Source organism: Anolis sagrei, chromosome 8 (genome assembly GCF_037176765.1).
Source record: "Anolis sagrei isolate rAnoSag1 chromosome 8, rAnoSag1.mat, whole genome shotgun sequence".
In the NCBI taxonomy this organism is placed as follows: Eukaryota; Metazoa; Chordata; class Lepidosauria; order Squamata; family Dactyloidae; genus Anolis; species Anolis sagrei.
Window position 1 is genome coordinate 3,727,855 of NC_090028.1, and position 22,058 is coordinate 3,749,912.

General features: G+C 45.5%; 1 protein-coding gene across 1 annotated transcript in view; it reads left to right on the plus strand.

Annotated features, from left to right (window-relative positions):
- Positions 1-22,058, plus strand: part of PEPD (peptidase D) — a 210,081-nt gene that overhangs the window by 135,554 nt on the left and 52,469 nt on the right. Inside the window, exon 10 of the mRNA XM_060788158.2 lies at positions 16,824-16,892. Within this exon, the coding sequence (XP_060644141.1) occupies positions 16,824-16,892 (69 nt within the window). The remainder of the gene's footprint in view (positions 1-16,823; positions 16,893-22,058) is intronic.

The window sequence follows — 22,058 nt, forward strand, 5'->3', positions numbered from 1 at the left end:
AGCACCTAGAGCTTCGGAGAGCTTCTGTTCAACCATCTCAAAGCTCCCTGCTTGAGCGGTGATGGCACGATCATCAGCATAGATGAAGCTCTCTGTCCCTTCTGGCAGTGGCTGGTCATTTGTGTAGATGTTGAACATGGATGGAGCGAGCACGCTCCCCTGAGGCAGGCTGTTCTTCTGTTTCCGCCATCTGCTTCTCTGGCCCTGGAACTCAACAAAAAAGCTCCTGTTTTGTAGCAGGTTTCCTATCAGGCGGGTGAGGTGGTCGTCCTTTGTGATACTATACATTTTTCTCAGGAGGAGGCGGTGGTTCACAGTCTCATAGGCTGCTGACAAGTCTATGAAGACAGCTCCTGTGATCTGCTGCCTTTCAAAGCCATCTTCTATGTGCTGAGTCAGGTTCAGCACTTGCGATGTGCAGCTTTTGCCTTTCCTGAAGCCAGCTTGCTGTGGGATCAGACAGGGCTCTATATTTTCCATAATTCTATGCAATTCTAAGACATCCAGGCGTCCCCTGGGCAACGTCTTCATAGACGGCTGATTCTCTCGCCTCAGAAACAACCAGAACCAGAAGTGCTGTGGTACAATGGGATTTGTAGTCTAGTGAGATGGCAACACTATATGCTATAAAGCAGGCACGGGCAAACTTGGGCCCTGCAGGTGTTTTGGACTTCAACTCCCACAATTCCTTATTATTATTCATTTGAGTAGATTATTATTATTATTGCATTGTTATAGGTTTTTTCAGGCTATATGGCCATGTTCTAGAGGCATTTTCTCCTGACGTTTTGCCTGCATCTATGGCAATATCCTCAGATGTAGTGAGGTCTGTTGGAACTAGGAAAAAGGGTTTATATATATCTGTGGAATGACCAGGGTGGGACAAAGGATTCTTGTCTGCTGGAGCGAGGTGTGAATGTTTCAACTGACCACCTTGATTAGCATACAATGGGCTGACTGTGCCTGGAGCAAACTTTTGTTGAGAGGTGATTAGATGTCCTTGTTTGTTTCCTCTCTGTTGTTTTGCTGTTGTAATTTTAGAGGTTTTTTAGGCCTTGTTACATCATCATCCTTATTATTATTATTATTATTATTATTATTATTATTATTATTATCTCCTGCTTTATGCCTCTAAAAAGAAACTGAAAGCGGCTAATGGCACTAAAAACAATACGATAATTCAAACCTTAAATATATACAGATGCTAAAAATAGTATTGAACCCAAAAGGAATTATTGGTGGTCCGTAAAGAAAAAAAACGCGCATTGTGTTACATCTACTAATAATGCCTGTTTTATGCCTTCCAGTAATTACACTGTAATTGGAATCATAAGGTTCCTTATTGGTTGAGCATCATGCATATTTAAAGGGGGGGGGGGGGGGCACCTATAAATGTCTCCTTTTTATGCAGCCCAACATTGGTTTTTTGGTTGCGCTGTAATTGCAGTGTGGGATTCGTTAGCGCGCAGCTCAATCATGTTGTCAGCCGAGAGCTCAGGCCTCGTTCGTTAAACATTTAAAAACATATAAACACGGAAAGATCACTTTTGAAATACGGCGGTTGGAATCAATAGTGATTAGGATGCCAAACATGAGTGCGTTTTGGAGTTTTTTACGGTGGCACCTTGTGAGCATGAAATGGTGAGCATGAAATGGCACCACTTCCAGGCTTTGTGTCATAGATAATACATATACAAAGTAATAGACATCAATGGTGTGGGGAATATACATGAATAGGCCAATAAGAAAATTAATTTTAGACGAATGTATGTTTATTGTAACCAAACTACAGCTACGTATCGACAGATAAATTATCAAAGTTTTGTCTCACCTTCAGAGATGTTCGATATGGGCGCCCCGTGTGACACGGCAGACGTCCAAGCGATAGTCCAGTTCATTCCACATCCGTTGCAGCACATCCGACGTAATGGCATCGAATGCACGAATGGATTCCACTGTGTCTTCGGAGACACGCGGTCGTCCTGTGGTTTTACCCTTGCATAAGCAGCCCGTCTCCTCAAATTGCTTTACCCACCTCGCAATGGAATGTCGATGAGGTGGTTCCTTGCCATACTTGGCTCGAAATTCTCGCTGGACCGTAATTACTGACATTGTTTTAGCAAATGTCATCACACAAAACGCCTTCTCTTTGCCTGATTCCGCCATTTTGAAAACAGCGACTCCTAGCGACGCCTAGCGGCATTAACGTACATGTGTGTTGCTCAAAAAAAACTTTGATAGTTTATCTGTCGCTATGTAGCTGTGGTTTGGTTACAGTAAACATACATTCGGGTACAATTAATTTTCTTATTGGCCTATTCATTTTGACTAACCCTGTATATGTAGAATGAGGCCCAACACCTTTTGGAGAATTGGGTTTCGCCTTGAAATTTTCAAATGTTCACAATTTGGGTGACGGAACCCAGATGCCTTAAAGAGCCAGACACAGGAATATATTCAAAACAACAGTTTATTAAATCAAAGCAAACCAGGCTCGGAGACACTTGCTTCAGTGCGTCTGGTCAAAACTCAAAGTTTGCAGCAATTTATTTATTTATTTACTTTATTTGTATACCGCAGTTTCTCAGCCCGTAGGCGACTCAACGCGGTTAACAACAGGAGCAAAAATTCAATGCTAACATCATACAAACTATTTAAAACAATTCACACCATAATATACTAAGTAATTACACATCAATGAACAACTCATTAGCATCTCATAACTAGAATCATGATCCAACTCTTCATCCGTAATTCCGTTTTCTTATATTCATTGCACTGCCTATCCAAATGCCTGTTCAAATAGCCAGGTTTTCAGTTTTCTTCGAAATACCATTAATGAGGGGGCCGATCTAATGTCCATGGGAAGGGCGTTCCACAGCCGAGGGGCCACCACTGAGAAGGCCCTGTCCCTCGTCCCCGCCAAACGTGCCTGTGATGCAGGCTGGACCGAGAGCAGGGCCTCCCCAGAAGATCTTAGAGTCCTGGTGGGTTCATAGGCGGAGATGCGTTCGGAGAGGTAAGTAGGGCCAGAACTGTTTAGGGCTTTATAGGCCAACGCCAGCACTTTGAATTGTGCCCGGTAGCAAATTGGTAGCCAGTGGAGCTGGCGCAGCAGAGGAGTTGTATGCTCCCTGACTGCCGCTCCTGTTAGTATCATGGCTGCCGAACGTTGAACCAATTGAAGCTTCCGAACAGTCTTCAAAGGCAACCCCACGTAGAGAGCGTTGCAGTAGTCTAAACGGGATGTAACCAGAGCGTGGACTACCGTGGCCAAGTCAGACTTCCCAAGGTAGCAGCTTGAAAAATTTGCAGCTTGAAAAACAAACTTGGAAAATAAACCGGATTAAACTGGCAAAAAATCCGGATTAAACCAGAGTTTCTTCAAAACACACCAAAATCACACAGTTCAAAGATGACGATCAAACAAAGAGTCGTGAAGAGAAGCCGTCGTCCAGATGCAGTCCAAAGTCAAAGAAGTCCCAGATGAAGATTCCAAAGTCCAAAAGGCAGCGTCGTCATCAGAAACAGTCCAAAGTCAAGAAGAAGGAAAGTCTGCACTTATGAGAATCCAAGCCAGTTGGTACACGAAGCAAACAGCAACCTGTAGTTACAGGACCCAAGCCCAACAAGAGAATCGGCAGCGACAGAACCCAAGGCACAAAACCAACACTTTGCCTACTGCAAAGTTCTATCACTCCAATGCCTTCATTTATCTTACAACTCACCATCCATTGATGAGTTGCCCTTCGAACTTTTAAGTCAGCCTTCCTGACCCAAATCAAGAGCCATTTGGCCCCTCATATAATACTTACTTACTTACTTACTTAGACGATCCCTCGTAGAATGAGGATGATGGTCCTCCAAAGTTGGTTCCTGGCGGTGGGTTCGTAGGTGACTGTGGAGCCCTATTCTTGACCTTCATCTTCTCCCGCAGTGAGGACATCGGTTTTCGGTGGAAGGCGGTCCCGGTCGGGGTTGGCTTGACACGCCTTCCTCTTGGCACGTTTCTCTCTTTCACTCTCCATTCGTGCAGCTTCAACTTCTGCAGCACTGCTGGTCACAGCTGACCTCCAGCTGGAGCGCTCAAGAGCCAGGGCTTCCCAGTTCTCAGTATCTATGCCAGAGTTTTTAAGGTTGGCTTTGAGCCCATCTTTAAATCTCTTTTCTTGCCCACCAACATTCCGTTTTCCGTTCTTGAGTTCGGAGTAGAGCAACTGCTTTGGGAGACGGTGGTCGGGCATCCGGACAACGTGGCCGGTCCAGCGGAGTTTATGGCGGAGGACCATCGCTTCAGTGCTGGTGGTCTTTGCTTCTTCCAGCATGCTGATGTTTCCCCGCTTGGCTTCCCAAGAGATTTGCAGGATTTTCCGGAGGTAGCGCGATTCGTTCCAGGAGTTGCATGTGACGTCTGTAGACTGTCTCGCAGGCATATAGCAAGGTAGGGAGGACAGTAGCTTTATAAACAAGCACCTTGGTATCCCTACGGATGTCCCGGCATTGTTTTCCAGGTGGAAGGTGGTCCGGTCGGGATTGTGATGTGCCTTCCTCTTGGCACGTTTCTCTCGCCCTCCATTCGTGCCTCTTCAAATTCTACAGCACTGCTGGTCACAGCTGACCTCCAGCTGGAGCGGTCAAGGGCCAGGGCTTTCTAGTTCTCAGTGTCTATGCCAGAGTTTTTAAGGTTGGCTTTGAGCCCATCTTTCAATCTCTTTTCCTGTCCAGCAACATTCTGTTTTCCGTTCTTAAGTTCAGAGTAGAGCAATTGCTTTGGGAGACGGTGGTCAGGCATCCGGACAACGTGGCTGGTCCAGCAGAGTTGATGGCGGAAGACTATGCCTCTGTTTGGACAGCAGTGGCTCCCAAAGTGACCCATTTAAGGTGGAATCGGGTGTCAAACAGGGATGTGTTATTGCCCCAACTTTATTCTCCATCTTCATCGCTATGATATTTCACCTTGTTGATGGGAAGCTCCCCACCGGAGTGGAAATCATCTATCGGACAGATGGCAAGCTCAGCAGACTGAAAGCCAAAACCAAGGTTACAACAACATCTGTTATAGAACTCCAGTATGCTGATGACAATGTCGTCTGTGCGCATTCAGAAGAAGATCTACAAGCCACTCTAAACACCTTCGCAGAAGCTCGGCCTGTCACTGAACATCGAGAAAACCAAAGAGCTGTTCTAGCAGTCACCAGCCAACCCCTCTCCAATGCCAGAGATACAACTTAATGGTGTAACATTAGAAAATGTTGGCCATTTCCGCTCCCTTGGCAGCCACCTCTCCACCAAAGTCAACATCGACACCGAAATACAACACCGCCTGAGCTCTGCGAGTGCAGCATTTTCCCGAATGAAGCAGAGAGTGTTTGAGGACCGGGACATCCGTAGGGATACCAAGGTGCTTGTCTATAAAGCCATTCCCCTCCCAACCCTGCTCTATGCCTGCGAAACGTGGACTGTCTACAGACGTCACATGCAACTCCTGGAACAATTCCATCAGCGCTGCCTCCGGAAAATACTGCAAATCTCTTGGGAACACAAGCGGACAAACGTCAGTGTGATGGAAGAAGCAAAGACCACCAGCACTGAAGCGATGGTCCTCTGCCATCAAGTCCGCTGGACCGGCCACGTTGTCCGGATGCCTGACCACTGCCTACCAAAGCAGTTGCTCTACTCTGAACTTAAGAACAGAAAACGGAATGTTGGTGGACAGGAAAAGAAATTGAAAGATGGGCTCAAAGCCAACCTTAAAAACTCTGGCATAGACACTGAGAACTGGGAAGCCCTGGCCCTTGACCGCTCCAGCTGGAGGTCAGCTGTGACCAGCAGTGCTGCAGAATTCGAGGAGGCACGAGTGGAGGGTGAAATAGAGAAATGTGCCAGGAGGAAGGCGCGTCAAGCCAACCCCGACCGGGACCGCCTTCCACCTGGAAACCGATGCCCTCACTGCGGGAGGAGATGCAGATCAAGAAGAGGGCTCCACAGCCACCTATGGACTCACAAGAATTCTGATCGTGGAAGACTATCCTACTCAGCCAACGAGGGATCGCCTAAGTAAGTAAGTAAGTATATAGCAATAATATTCAGGGTGGAAGAAAGAACCCTTATCTGTTTAAAACAGTGATGGTTTCAGAGGCAAGCTTTAAAAATAAACCCAAACATAGCAGAGTTCTTATCAGATATCAGCAGAGTTTTTACTGCACAGCCTGACCTTTTGCCGGTCACTTTTTAAGCAAACTCTTTGACTCCGTTTTCATCCAAACTCACGGTGGAGGCGTTTAATCTTGACACATTGCTTTATGTACAGCTATAGATAAACACCAACGTGGCCGGTCCAGCGGAGTTTATGGCGGAGGACTAAGCCTCTGTTTACAAAAGTCTTGCTTTCTATCTTCACCCTCATTAAATTCTGCACCCGACAAATCATCTTCAGAGACAGTTTCTCAGGGAAAGACTGTTGTGGGCCTCTCCCAGGAATGTGGCCTTGTGAATCTGCAGGAGAAACACTCCATTCATGAGACACCTTGAGCTCTCGCTTGGGCTTAACTCAAGCCCAGGAAAATCCTCATCCCCTTGCCAACAGACCCAGGCCCAGAAAACCCTTCATCCCCAGTTCCATCCTGAACATCAGACACAATCACAGGCTGAACTACAACACACTTGCTATTCAGAGTTTCCTTTTTTGCATTTCCTACCCGCTTTCTCCAATGGTTCCAGTTGCGTTGCAGCTCTTTCGTCTTTATTCCGGCAAAGTTTCCCAATCCTTCCTTATTCCTATTGCGGGGTGTTATCATTTCTCTCCATTACGTTGATTATTACCAACCGTGAAATGTGGAATTCATGGCTGCGATACTGACATTTGGAAGAGTTCGCGGGGTTAATTCGATTTAAATCAAATTGATTTAAATTGTTATATAAATCTTAATTTAAATGGCTTCTTCTGAAGAACTCGGTTTTAATGATTCAAATCACAATTTAAATCACTAATGGAGAAGATTCTGTTTAATCACTTTTCAGCAGAGGTGCGTTATTGTTTAATATGGCCTTAATGAATGCATGCTCCGCGGGAGAGGGTCCGCTCCGAGATAGGTGCGCACAAAACCATTACACGGGATTGTTTTCACATTAATTCTCAGGACATAAAAAGGGGATATTTGCATTTGTACAAAGCCAGCATTGTTTGGATATTGCATTAGGACTCTGGGGACCAGGATTGGAATCCTTGCTTGGCCATCAAGACCCATTGGGTGATCCTGAGCAAGTCACACTCTCTCAGCCTCAGAAGGAGGCAATGGGAAACCTTTTTTGAACAGATCTTACCAAGGAAATTCTATAATAGGTTTGCCTAAGGGCCCCCTATGCTTCATGGACATAATTATTTAAAATACAGTGTTTATATACTCTGTGTGTGTGTGTGCGTGTATGTATGTGTATATATGTGTGTGTATATATGTGTGTGTGTACAAATACATGTGTGTGTGTGTGTGTGTACACAGTATGTCCCTTTGGAGAGATAGGGTGGCCTATAATTATTATTATTATTATTATTATTATTATTATTATTATTATTATATATGTTTATATATGTGTGTGTATGCACATATGTGTATGTAAATATGTGTGTGTGTACATATATATGTATGTGTGTATATATATATGTGTGTGTGTGTATATATATGTGTGTATAAATATGTATATGTGTGTGTGCATGTGTGTATATACACACAGTATGTCCCTTTGGAGAGATAGGGTGGCCTATACATATTATTATTATTATTATTATTATTATTATTATTATTATTATTATATGTTTATATATGTGTACATGTGTGTGTGCATGTGTATATGTGTATATAAATATGTATATGTGTGTATGTGTATATGTGTATCTATGTGTCTGTGTGTGTGCATATATATGTATGTGTGTATATACGTATATATGTGTGTATAAATATGTATATATATATATATGTTTGTGTGTATATATGTGTATATACACAGTATGTCCCTTTGGAGAGATAAGGTGGTCTATAAAAAGTATTATTATTATTATATATGTTTATATATGTGTTTGTGTACGTGTGTGTGTGCATCCATATATGTGTATGTAAATATGTATATGTGTGTGTATCTATCTATGTGTGTATGTATATGTGTGTATATATATGTGCATATATATGTGTGTGTGTGTGTGTATTTATGTCTATATGTATGTGTGCATATGTATGTATATGTTTGTGGATGTATATATGAATACGTGTGTGTGAGTACACACATACGCTAAAGGTAATTTTATATTTTTCTCTCTCGTGTGGTATGTGTCTGTGTGTGTGTGTGTGTGTATCTAAATATATATGTATATTAAGATACACACATACTCTAAGATATCTTATTATGTACATATCTGCAAATACAGGTTAAGGTATCTCATATAATGAATTCCAAAATCTGAAATACTCCATAATCCAAAACTGTCTCTTTGGGTGGCTGAGATAAGTAACCTCAATCTGATGGTTTTGATGCACAAAATTCTTGAAAATATTATGTACCAAATTATCATATAGTTGGAAGAAAGTTCTTAAGAGTGAGCCGGGAGAATATTGCAAGGCACGTGATTACTTTTAACAGGTTTTTAAGTATTTTAACAACAACAACATCCAAAAGCATCATTGTGTACATATAGGCAAATATAGGAATTCCAAAATATGGTACTCGTACTCCTTAGCATGTTGGATGGTCCTTGTGATCAAACATTGGACAAGGGATACTCAACCTGGTTAAGTGATTTGGACTCTGGGAGAGCCGGGTTCAAATCCTAACTGCTTCCTAACGAGAAACGATGCGTGCACAGTATTGCCGAAAGCATCTTTTCAAGGTCCGTGCACCCGCGTGCATTGTAGCAGCATCTGCCGACGGAGAGGCTCGTCTCGTCCGCGTCCCTCCAATCTGAATGGGTCCCATTATCGCTCCGTGTTAATGAAATGATTTTAATATTCCGACAAACGAGGTGCTCCCCCCACTTCCTCCCCCCCCCCCCCCGCGCCGTCTGCCCAATCCTTTCGGTATTAAAAAGAATTGCCTGGTAATTAGAGCATATTTTACAAAGACCGAGCGGGGTTTCGAAGATGTGCTTGACTCTTAAAAGCAGTTAATCCCCAATTAATTGTCCCGGGGAGGCATCTGTCCGTCCTGCCGGCTGAGCATCCCTCGCTTGCGGAAGGGAAATTCGGGTGGAGGAAGAGCGCCCCCTGCAGGGATAACGGGCTCCCAGTCCGGTTCATCCCTTGCGATGCAAGACGAAACTAATCCTGGACTTCTAGTTTTACAAGGCCTTAATTTTATTTATTTACTAGCTTGGGGACCCAGCACTGCCCGGGTTATTTGAGAAAGGAATTATGTATCAAGGTTGGTCTTTATCAGTTATTTATATGACTCGCAGTTGTCTCAGGAAGTTAGTGAAGTTACTGTGAGTCCCATTATCTGTGGTCCATCCTCCTCCAAACTGCTCCAGGATGGAGAGTGGGTCATGGGGGTTTTGTATGCCAACTTTGGTCTTGATCGGACATTAGATGAGGGTTGCAGCAGTCTTGGGGAGTGGAGGTACTTGAAATCCCATCATCCATGGTCTGTCCTCCTCGAAAGTGCACCAGGATGTAGAGTGGGTCATGGGGACTCTGTGTTCCAAGTTTGGTCTTGATCAGTCATTGGCGAGGGTCTCAGTTGTCTCAGGAAGTGAGTGAAGTGACTGCAAGTCCCATCATCCATTGACAAATTCTTCCAAACCGCACCAGGATGTAGAGTGGGTCTTGCGGACTCTCTGTGTAAATTGTGGTCCTGATCCATCATTGTTGCCAGTTGTAATGGTCTTAGGAAGGGAGTGCAGGTATTGCAAGTCCCATTGTCCATGGTGCATCCTCCTCCAAACTGCACCAGGATGTAGAGTGCGTCATGGAGACTCAGTGTGCCAAGTTTGGTCTTTATCGGTAATTGGATGAGGGTTGCAGTGGTCTCAGGAATTGAGCAAAGGTACTGCAAGTCCCATAATCCATGGTCCATCCTCGGCCAAACCACACCAGGACATAAGGTGGGTCATGAGAGGTCTATGTGCCAAGTTTGGTCCTGCTCAGTCATTGGATGAGGTTAACAGCGGTCTCAGAATGTGAGTGATGGTACTGCAAGTCCCATCATCCATGGTTCATCCTCCTCCAAACTGCAGTAGGATGTAGAGTGAGTCATGGGTGCTCTGTGTGCCGGACTTCAGGTGGCAGAGTATTCCAGAGTTATGGTGCCACTGCTGTAAAGGCTCTGCCTAGGGTTGCTGTTAGTCGCAAGGTCTTGACATTGGGAATTTCCAACAAATCTTGTTCCTCAGAATGGAGGGATCTCTGGGGTTGGTAGGGGGTGAGGCGGTCCCCCAGGTACATCAACCCCAGACCATGCAAGGTCTTAAAGGTGAGTCCCATCCCTTTGAAAGTGATCCGGTGCTCAATGGGTAACCAATGCAGCTGTAGTAAGGTTGGGGTGATGTGGCATCTCATCGGAATTCCCGCAAGAAGCCGAGCAGCTGCGTTTTGTACCAACTTGAGCTTCCGGATCACCGACAGAGGAAGGCCAATGTAGAGGGCATTACAGTAGTCCAGTCTTGAGATGACCGTAGCTTGGATCACCGTAGCTAGGTCGTCCCTGGAGAGGGAGGGGGCCAGACATCTAGCCTGCCGCAGGTGAAAAAGACGGTTCTGGGCCTCCATCGTCAGCAGAGGGCCCAAAAAGGACTCCCAGACTCTTGACCAACGATGACGGGAGTAGCACCTCGCCATCCAGGGTGGGCATTTGGATATCCCCACTGCCCAGTTGACCCAGCCATAGGATCTCCGCTTTTGCTGGATTCACCCTCAACCTGCTGGCACGCAGCCATCCAGTAATGGCCTCGAGGCACTGATGGAAATAATCAGGTACAGAGTCCGGTCTGCCCTCTATCCTCAGCACCAGCTGAGTGTCATCAGCGTACTGGTAACACTCCAGCCCAAAACCTCAAACCAGCTGAGCAAGTGGTCGCATATAGATGCTAAGTCTCCTTTTCCAAAGAGTATTGTCCCCCATGTTGTTTAACATCTACATGGAGCCGCTGGGTGAGATCATCCGGAGTTTTGGAGTTCGATGCCCTCTGTATGCAGATGACGTCCAACTCTATCGCTCATTTCCACCATATGCCAAGGAGGCTGTCCAAGTCCTGAACCGGTGCCTGGCCGCTGTGACGGTCTGGATGAGCCAATTGAAGTTGAATCCAGACAAGACAGAGGTCCTGGTCAGTCTCAAGGCCGAACAGGGTATAGGGTCGCAACCTGTGCTGAATGGGTCACACTCCCCTTGAAGGCACAGGTTTGCAGCTTGGGGGTCCTCCTAGATTAATCACCGAGCCTGGAATCCCAGGTGGCAGCAGTGGCCAGGGGAGCGTTCACACAATTAAAACTTGTGCGCCAGCTACGCCCATACCTTGGGAAGTCAGACTTGGCCACAGTAGTCCACGCTCTCGTTATATCTAGGATAGACTACTGCAACGCACTCTACATGGGGCTACCTTTGAAGACTGCTCGGAAGCTTCAAATAGTGCAACGAGAGGCAGCCAGGTTAATAACTGGGGCGGCATACAGGGAGCAGACAAGGAGTGACTATCACTCAAAAATTTATGATTTTGTCATTTGGGAGTTGTAGTTACTGGGATTTATAGTTCACCTACAATCAAGGAACATTCTGAACTCCACCAACAATGGAATTGAACCAAACTTGGCACACAGAACTCCCATGACCGACAGAAAATACTGGAAGGGTTTGGTGGGCATTGACCTTGAGTTTTGGAATTGTAGTTCACCTCCACCCAGAGAACACTGTGGATTCAAACAACGATGGATATGGACCAAACTCTACAAGAATACTCCATATGCCCAAATGTGAACACAGGTGGAGTTTGGGGAAAATAGAATCTTTACATTTGGTAGTTGTAGTTACTGGGATTTACCTACAATCACAGAGCATTCTGAACCCCACCAACGATAGAATTGGGCCAAACCTCCCACACAGAACCCCTATGTGGGCCACAGCAACGTGTGGCAGGGGACGGCTAGTAATAAATAAATTTGTGCCCCAGTGATCTGCACTGTCCAGGATCCCATAGCATTGAACAGTTAAAAGTTGTCAGGATTAATTTAGTTATATGTGTGTTTTCAAATGTGCTTCTATCCAAGAATCCAAGATGGATTCTACTGTGTATTAGAAATGCTGTGCAGAATGTTCATTGAGGCTGTGATTACGTAACCTTGAGAGAAGTGAGATAATGTTTGCAGAAGGGAGTGATCCATCTCAGCAGGAGAGCAGAGAGATAAGCAGATGTGAAGAGACTTTCGTTTTGACTAGTTCCTGATTGTAGCTCGCTGTAGCAAGACGTGTTGTTTGAATGTGCTTAGTACAACTTAGTTTCTTTTGTAACTGAAAGCCTGGCAAAGTCCTTATTTTACAACACAGTGTCTGCTGATCTAGCAAACCTTCTGCTGCGCACCCCCCAAACTCTGACAAAAGTAACGTCGAACTGCATTAATTCTGCAGTGTAGACGCACTCTTAATAATAATAATGGATGACCCGGGGACAGCAAGCCAAGCGAGCGTTGTCCCAATCACCATCAGACTCTGTTCAACAGATTGCAGTTGATTGCGTTGCAGATGCCGAATGCATCGAGGAGCCTTCCCCTCCCTCCTTTTACTGTATTCGGTTTCAGATTTTGAGATTTCTGGGTTGTAATTCTTTTCTCTTTCCTTGAGGTTTTAGGGCGGCCAGTGGCTAAACAATAAAAACTAACTGAGCCGAACTGACAGAGTTACAACTTGCAGCGGAATATATCGCTCTTCCCCCCTGATGCCCTCTCTCTCTCTCTCTCTCTCTCTTTCCCCCTCTCTCGGATTTATTGTAATTTCCTTTTTAGAAAACAGGCCGACTTCTTCAGCGGTGCTAAGACAAGGCACAGAATTAAGGGTGTGAAAGCTGTTCCGTGTCTCGTCCTGCCACGTTTCAGCTTCCGGAGAGATGGGTTTTGCAAGCCCCAGTTTGGGAATAAGAGCTCAGCTCTTGGGCATATTTTAGAGCAGTGTTTCTCAACCTGGGGGTCGGGACCCCTGAGGGAGTCGTGAGGGGGTGTCAAAGGGGTCGCCAAAGACCATCAGAAAACACAGTATTTTCTGATGGTCATGGGGATTGCATGTGGGAAATTTGGCCCAATTCTATTGTTGGTCGAGTTCAGAAGGCTCTTTGATTGTAGGTGAACTAGAAATCCCAACAACTACAACTCCCAAATGTCAAGGACTATTTTCCCCAGACTCCACCAGTGCTCACATTTGGGCATATTGAGTATTCGTGCCAAGTTTGGTCCAGATCCATCATTGCATGAATCCACAGCACTCCTCTGGATATAGGTGAACTACAACTCCCAAACTCAAGGTCAATACCCACCAAACCCTTCCAGTGTTTTCTAATAGTCATGGGAGTTCTGCGTGCCAAGTTTGGATCAATTCCATCAATTCCAAGTTCGGTTTAAATCCATCGCTGGTGGAGTTTAGAATGCTCTTTGATTATAGGTGAACTATAAATCCCAGCAACTACAATTCCCAAATTACAAAATCAATCCAACCCCACTAGCATTCACATTTGGGCATAATTGGGTATTTGTGTTCAATTTAGTCCAGTGAATGAAAATATATCCTGCATATCGGATATTTACATTATGATTTATAATAGTACTAAAATGACAAGTATCAAGTAGCAACGAAAACAATATTATGGTTGGGGGTCACCACAAGATATGGAACGGCATTAAGGGGTCACGGCATTAGCAAGGTTGAGAACCACTGTTTTAGAGGAAGGGAACTGGCAAAACCCCCTTGACATCCTAAAGAAAACCCTTCCCCAAGCCATAAAGGATTGCCATATGCTGTCTTTCAGAGGAAGGAAATGCCAAAACCACCCTCGGAGTCTAAGCCTAAGAAGACCCTACAAGATTCATGGGGGTCACTATAAGTCCATACCTGGCTTGAAGGCATCTCTAGGCATCGTCAAGTCCCTTTCCCCCAAATACTACAGGTTACAACGTCTGGCACACATTGGGAAGTGTGCCTTTTTGGACTCTCACTCCCAGAATCCCCCCTAAAATTTAGGCTTTTACATTTTGGTTTCAGATTTATATTTAAAGGGGGTCTACGGAGGAGGGAGATTGTGTCACAAATACCTTTTGAACCTTAAAAATGTTCTTTAATCCATTTTTAGTGGGACAGAGGACAGAGTGGGACAGAGGAAGTGAGTGAAGGTACTGAGAGTCCCATCATCCATGGTCCACCCTCCTTCAAACTGCAGCAGAATGTAAAGTGGGTCATGGGGGCTCTGTGTGCCAACTTTGGTCTTTATTGGTCATTGGATGAGGGTGGCAGTGGTTTCAGTAAATGAGTGAAGGTACTGCAAATCCCATCATCCATGGGCCACCCTCCTTCAAACTGAAGCACGATGTGGAGTGGGTCATGGGAGCTCTGCATGCCAAGTTTGGTCTTTATCGGTCATTGGATGAGGGTCGCGTGGTTTCAGTAAATGAGTGAAGGTACTGCAAATCCCATCATCCATGGGCCACCCTCCTTCAAACTGAAGCAGGATGTGGAGTGGGTCATGGGAGCTCTGCGTGCCAAGTTTGGTCTTTATCGGTCATTGGATGAGGGTCGCAGTGGTTTCAGTGAGTGAGTGAAGGTACTGCGAGTCCCATCATCCATGGGCCATCCTCCTTCAAACTGAAGCAGGATGTGGAGTGGGTCATGGGGGCTCTGCATGCCAAGTTTGGTCTTTATCGGTCATTGGATGAGGGTCGCAGTGGTTTCAGTGAGTGAAGGTACTGCAAGTCCCATCATCCATGGTCCACCCTCCTTCAAATTGCAGCAGAATGTAGAGTGGGTCATGGGGGCTCTGTGCGCCATGTTTGGTCTTTATCGGTCATTGGATGAGGGTTGCAGTGGTTTCAGTAAGTGAGTGAAGGTACTGCAAGTCCCATCATCCATGGGATGAGGGTCGCAGTGGTTTCAGTGAGTTCAGTGAAGGTACTCCAAGTCCCATCATCCATGGTCCACCCTTATTCAAACTGCAGCAGGATGTAGAGTGGGTCATGAGTACTCATACACAGCATTTAAAAACATTATCAAGGCGTCTCCATCTCAAATCATTGTCCAGCTGCATTGTAGTTGTCCATAATATCAACCAAGCGGTTCTCAACCTGGGGGCCGCGACCACCAAGGGGGTCGTTTGGCCATTTTGGAGGGGTCATGAGGCCGCCTTCTTTGGCCCTGCCCCCAAGGCTTTCTGCGAGGCCAGGCCTAGTGCGAAGGAGCCCTCACCTGCCTCGTACTCTCGCCGGCCCGCAAGGGTGCGGGTCAAGCAAGGGCTGGCCTTGCGCAAAGCCTGCCTCGCCTGCCTCGTGTTCTCAAAAATAATTTTATGGTTGGGGGTCACCACAACATAAGGAACCATATTTAGGGGTCACGGTGTTAGAAAGGTTGAGAACCACTGTCCTAGATGGTTATCCAAAGGACTGAGTCGTCCTGTGGCAGCCGTTAGGAGAAAATAAAATAATAAAGGGAAATCATAATAATTTAGAATAAAATAGAAGATTCATGTTCCTACCTGATTCTGAAAAGCATGAGAAACCTGCAGATGATATCAATTGACACTGGACTTTGGGTCAGTTTGCTCTAGCCGATATTTGCTCTAGCCAATGTTTACATAGATAAGAAGTCAACAAGAGAAGTTTGGCAGGACAAAGAAATCAATAGTATCGATCCAAGACTTGGAACATCTAAGGTCATATAGTGAGAGAGCGCCATCCTCTGACCACTTAATGTAAATAGTAGGCAATTTTAGAAGAGTTTCATCCTAAGCAAATTCCTTTATGGTCTTCATATTAAGAAATACGTTATAATGAAGTAATTAAGGCTGGATTGATTAGAGGAGATTGCCTTGATCAAATCTTATGTTATAAGCATATAAAAGTTATAATTCAATTAGAGATTTAAGGAATTGAACATATATGTGTCATCTTAGAGTAATGGGTGAAAGTTGGGATAAGTTACATAATGGAGCAGATGTTTGGGGTCACAATGTGGCTGCCAAGACCTGATAAAGATGTCCTTGGCAACTATACATGGAAACACCTGTTAATGATTGTATTGTGTAAATGTCAGACTCTCTGTACATGTGTGGAAAGGGTGATATTCTGCTATAAAAGACGGAGGCGATTCAGACCTCAGTTGTGACAGTCATTTGAGCTGTTCACCCTATACTCTGCAGAGATAGAAATAAACACCTGGAAATCAGACATGCTGTGTCTCCATCTTCTTCCTTCTCCAAAAGCACTCTAATGATCTCGGGTAACGTATATTCTGCAACAGTCCCATATGAGACAACCCAAGCATTAAGATCTTTGGTTTAGCCCAGGTATGGCCAGACTTGGGTCGTCCAGGTGTTTTGGACTTCAACTCCCACAATTCCTAACAGTTGGAATAGATGACACAACCCTCATGGATTTGTAGATTCTGGGATGGAATCTGAATCATGGATGGTGCATTTTGGACAGTATCATTTGTGAAACGGATGAGAACGGAAGGAAGGTGCAGGTTTTCATGCCATCTTGCTTTGAAGTTACTGCTTTTGTGTCGTTTGTGTGTACTTTTTGGAGTTGTTTTGGTGCATGTGTGCGTCTATCCCAACAAAATGGTTGAATCCCATCTCATCTTTGTCTTTCCAGCCTGTTCCAGCACTATTGCTACACGCGAGGAGGCATGCGTCACACCTCCTACACCTGCATCTGCGGCAGGTAAGCCTCCTTCTTTGTTCTCCTCTTGCTCCTCTTGTTTTGGTTTATTTCTCCTAGGTTGGAAGTCATTGTAAGCTGCAGCCATACCATTTTCTTCCCATAAAGGCCTATGGAGCCTGATACTCTTGAACTGTGTTGCATCCATGGGTTTAAACCAGGCATGGGCAAACTGACCCTCCAGGTGTTTTGGACTTCTACAATTCCTAACAGCCAGTAAAAGAGGAGAACTATTATATTTAAATGACTTTATTTCTTACTTTGCTCCCCACAAATGTGTGCATATGATTTGATTAAAACCATTGGTTGAGGTTCTGGGTTTGAGCCTGCCACTTTTGGACTCTTGCTTGCTGGGGTGTTCCAGCGAGTGTCTCTGTAGATCTTAGAAAACTATTTCTAGATTTAAGTCATTGACTTGCTGGCTGATACCCAAACAGGGGATGAGCTAGAGATGTCTCTGCCTTGGTCCTTTCGCTATTGGGTGATACTTCCCGGTGGATGTCAGGTGGTGCAATACCGGCTAAACAGTGTAATTTCTCCAGTGGTGTAGGGCGCAGACACCCTGTGATAATGCGGCATGTCTCATTAAGAGCCACATCTACTGTTTTAGCGTGGTGAGATGTGTTCCACACTGGGCATGCATACTCAGCAGCAGAGTAGCACAGCGCAAGGGCAGATGTCTTCGCTGTGTCTGGTTGTGATCCCCAGGTTGTGCCAATCAGCTTTCGTATGAGATTGTTTCTAGCATGATATTGTTTTGTATGATATTGTTTCTAGTTTTTTTCTGAGGAAATGTATTAGCCATCCTTTGGTTCTAAGTTGGAAAAGTTCAGGTTTTTAGAGGGGAGTCTAAGAGTGCAAGCCTTGAAAAAGTTCTTTTTCCTAGCCATATGTGATCCTGTTGTGGCCGATTACGGTGAGGTGGATCTGGAATTGGTTAATTGGATAAACCCAGAGGCTGATTCTCCCCAAGGCTTCTTCCTCTTCATCTTGGAAAGAAGTGACGAGCGGAGTTCCATCAGGAGGGTTCCGTCCTGGGCCCGGTCCTGTTCAGGATCTTTATTAACGACTTAGGTGAAGGGTTAGAAGACAGGATCATCAAGTTTGCAGACGACACCAAATTGGGAGGGAGAGCCAAGACTCCAGAGGACAGGAGCAGGACTCAAAACGATCTTGACAGCTTAGAGAGATGATGGGTCAAAACTAACAAAATGAAGTTCAACAGTGACAAATGCAAGATACTCCACTTTGGCAGAAAAAAGGAAATGCAAAGATACAGAATGGGGGATGATGATGCCTGGCTTGAGAGCAGTACTTGTGAAAAAGATCTTGGAGTCCTCGTGGACAACAAGTTAAACATGAGCCAACAATGTGATGTGCCGGCCAAAAAAGCCGATGGCCTGCATCAAGAGGAGCATAGTGTCTAGATCTAGGGAAGTCATGCTCCCCATGCTCTATTCTGCCTTGGTTAGACCACACCTGGAATATTGTGTCCAATTCTGGGCACCACAATTGAAGAGAGATATTGACAAGCTGGAATGTGTCCAGAGGAGAGCGACTAAAATGATAAAAGGTCTGGAGAACAAGCCCTATGAGGAGCAGCTTAAAGAGCTGGGCATGTTTAGCCTGAAGAAGAGAAGGCTGAGAGAAGACGTGATAGCCATGTATAAATACGTGAGAGGAAGCCACAGGGAGGAGAGAACAAGCTTGTTTTCTGCTTCCCTGGAGACTAGGACGCAAAACAATGGCTTCAAACTACAAGAGAGGAGATTCCACCTGAACATGAGGAAGAACTTCCTGACTGTGAGACCCGTTCAGCAGTGGAACTCTCTGCTCTGGAGTGTGGTGGAGGCTCCTTCTTTGGAAGCTTTTAAACAGAGGCTGGATGGCCATCTGTCAAGGGTGATTTAAATGCAGTATTCCTGCTTCTTGGCAGAATTGGGTTGGACTGGATGGCCCACGAGGTCTCTTCCAACTCTTTGATTCTATGATTCTATGTCAGGAACGACTTGAGAAACTGCAAGTCACTTCTGGTGTGAGAGAATTGGCCGTCTGCAAGGACGTTGCCCAGGGATGTCCAGATGTTTGATGTTTACCATCCTTGTGGGAGGCTTCTCTCATGTCCCCGCATGGAGAGCTGAATCTGACAGATGGAGTTCAACCTGCTCTCCCCAGATTCGAACTGCTGACCTGTCAGTCATCAATCCTGCTGACACAAGGGTTTAACTCATTGCACCACTGGGGGTTCCAGTGAGAAGATAAGGGTGGTAGTTCAGTGGACCTCTCTTTGTCTCTTTTCCTGAAACCTTCTCCCTGCCATTTCAAGAGGAGACATGATAGCCATGTATAAATATGTGAGAGGAAGCCACAGGGAGGAGGGAGCAAGCTTGTTTTCTGCTTCCCTGGTGACTAGGACGCAAGGGAACAATGGCGTCAAACTACAAGAGAGGAGATTCCAACTTATTTATTTATTAATCGTGTCATCAGCAACCATACCATTATATTACAATTCTAACAGAGCAAAACAAACACAGAGATTAAAAAGAAAAAGAAAAGAGAAAAAAAAACACAGATTTTGCAAATTTGGTAGTTGGTTAGATGTCCTTTGACCAGTCCCTGGCCACTTGGAGTGCCTCTGGTGTTGCCGCAAGAAGGTCCTCCATTGTGCATGTGGCAAGGCTCAGGGTGCATTGCAGCAGGTGGTCAGTGGTTTGCTCTTCTCCACACTCGCATGCCGAGGATTCCACCCTGTAGCATTTCCCACTGGAGCATTGCAGCACACCCAAATACCTGGGAGGAGTCACTTTGGACCGTGCTCTGACCTACAAGAAGCACTGCCTGAACATCAAGCAAAAAGTGGGCGCTAGAAACAACATCATACGAAAGCTGACTGGCACAACCTGGGGATCACAACCAGACACAGTGAAGACATCTGCCCTTGTGCTGTGCTACTCTGTGCTGAGTATGCATGCCCAGTGTGGAACACATCTCACCACGCTAAAACAGTGGATGTGGCTCTTAAAGAGACATGCCGCATTATCACAGGGTGTCTGCGCCCTACACCACTGGAGAAATTACACTGCTTAGCCGGTATTGCACCACCTGACATCCGCCGGGAAGTAGCAGCCAATAGTGAAAGGACCAAGGCAGAGACATCTCCAGCTCATCCCCTGTTTGGGTATCAGCCAGCACGTCAACGACTTAAATCAAGGCATCGTTTTCTTAGATCTACAGAGACACTCGCTGGAACACCCCAGCAAGTGAGAGTCCAAAAGTGGCAGGCCCAAACCCAGCACCTCAATCCATGGGTGATACCAGATGAGAGACTCCCCCCTGGGCACACAGAAGACTGGGCGACTTGGAAGGCGCTTAACAGACTGCGCTCTGGCACCACGAGATGCAGAGATTCCATCTGAACATAAGGAAGAACTTCCTGACTGTGAGAGCCGTTCAGCAGTGGAACTCTCTGCCCCGGAGTGTGGTGGAGGCTCTTTCTTTGGAAGCTTTGAAACAGAGGCTGGATTGACATCTGTCAGGAGTGCTTTGAATACAATATTCCCGCTTCTTGGCAGAATGGGGTTGGACTGGATGGCCCACGAGGTCTCTTCCAACTCTTTGATTCTATGATTCTATCATGAGATAAAAATAGCAGGTTATTTGCAGGGAACTCATAAAAAAAAGCTAAACTTCCCTTTTGGAGGGTGTGTACTCCAGTGGCAAAAGCATTGAGGCGTGCAGCAATGTCATGTTGTGCACCTACTCGCCAAAGGCGCAGCGGAAGAGCCGGGTTTTAAGGTCCTTTTTCAATGTTTCTAGTGAAGGGGCTTTCCTGATCTCTCCAGGTCATGAATTCCAAAGTTGGGGAGCCACAGAAGAGAGGGGTGCTTTGAATGCAATATTCCTGCTTCTTGGCAGAATGGGGTTGGACTGGATGGCCCATGAGATCTCTTCGAACCTTACTCGCCCAGGAATGATAGAAGACACAACACAATCACTCCCACCTATATTGCATTCCCTGATCCTTAATGTACAGAAGAACGGGCGCCTCTCCTCGCCGACAAAGAGTCATGCTTGAAGAGGTTGGTTCCGCTTCATGCTCCCTTAATGCTCACTGTGGGATTTTCTTCCCGCACTAAGCCTATTTGCCACAGCTCCAAGGGCCCTCTGATATCGCAGTTTCAAAAGACCAATTCCTCAAAGGTTATTGGAAGAAGCCGCGCTGATAACCCTTCTTTGCAACCGTGTCATTAGCCCGGTGGATTTGGCCGGAGAGAAAGGGAGAGATTTCAAGGTCCGAACCCTGGCCGCTCCGACAAGAGGTGAATAGCAGTCGCTCATTACAGTGTTTGACGTAACTGCTTCTGCTATTGGAAAAGAGAACTTAGGCATGGGCAAACTTGAACACTGGTGGAGTTTGGGGAAAATAGACCTTGACATTTGGGAGTTGTAGTTCACCTACGTGCAGAGAGCGCTGTGAACTCAACAATTATGGATCTGGATCAAACTTGGCATGAATATTCCATATGCCCAAATATGAACACAGATGGAGTTTGGGGGAAATAGACCTTGACATTTGGAAGTTGTAGTTCACCTACGTCCAGAGAGCGCTGTGGAATCAAATAATTATGAATCTGGACCAAACTTGGCATGAATATTCCATATGCCCAAATATGGAACACAGATGGAGTTTGGAGGAAATAGACCTTGACATTTGGGAGTTGTAGTTGCTGGGATGTATAGTTCACCTACAATCAAAGAGCACTCTGAACCCCACCAATGATGGAATTGAAGCAATCTTGGGACACCTAACTCCCATGACCAACAGAAAATACTGGAAGAGTTTGGTGAGCATTGACCTTGAGTTTGGGAGTTGTCGTTCACCTACGTCCACAGAGCGCTGTGGACTCAAACAATTTAGGATCTGGACCAAACTTGGCATGAATATTCCATATGCCCAAATGTGAACACAGATGGAGTTTGGGGGAAATAGAGTTTGACATTTGGGAGTTGTAATTACTGGGATTTATAGTTCACCTACAATCAAAGAGCATTCTAAACTCCACTAATGAAATTGAACCAAACTTGGCACAAAGGACTTCCGTGACCAACAGAAAACACTAGAAGGGTTTGGTGGGCATGATAAAGATAAATGCTGGACATGAACAGAGG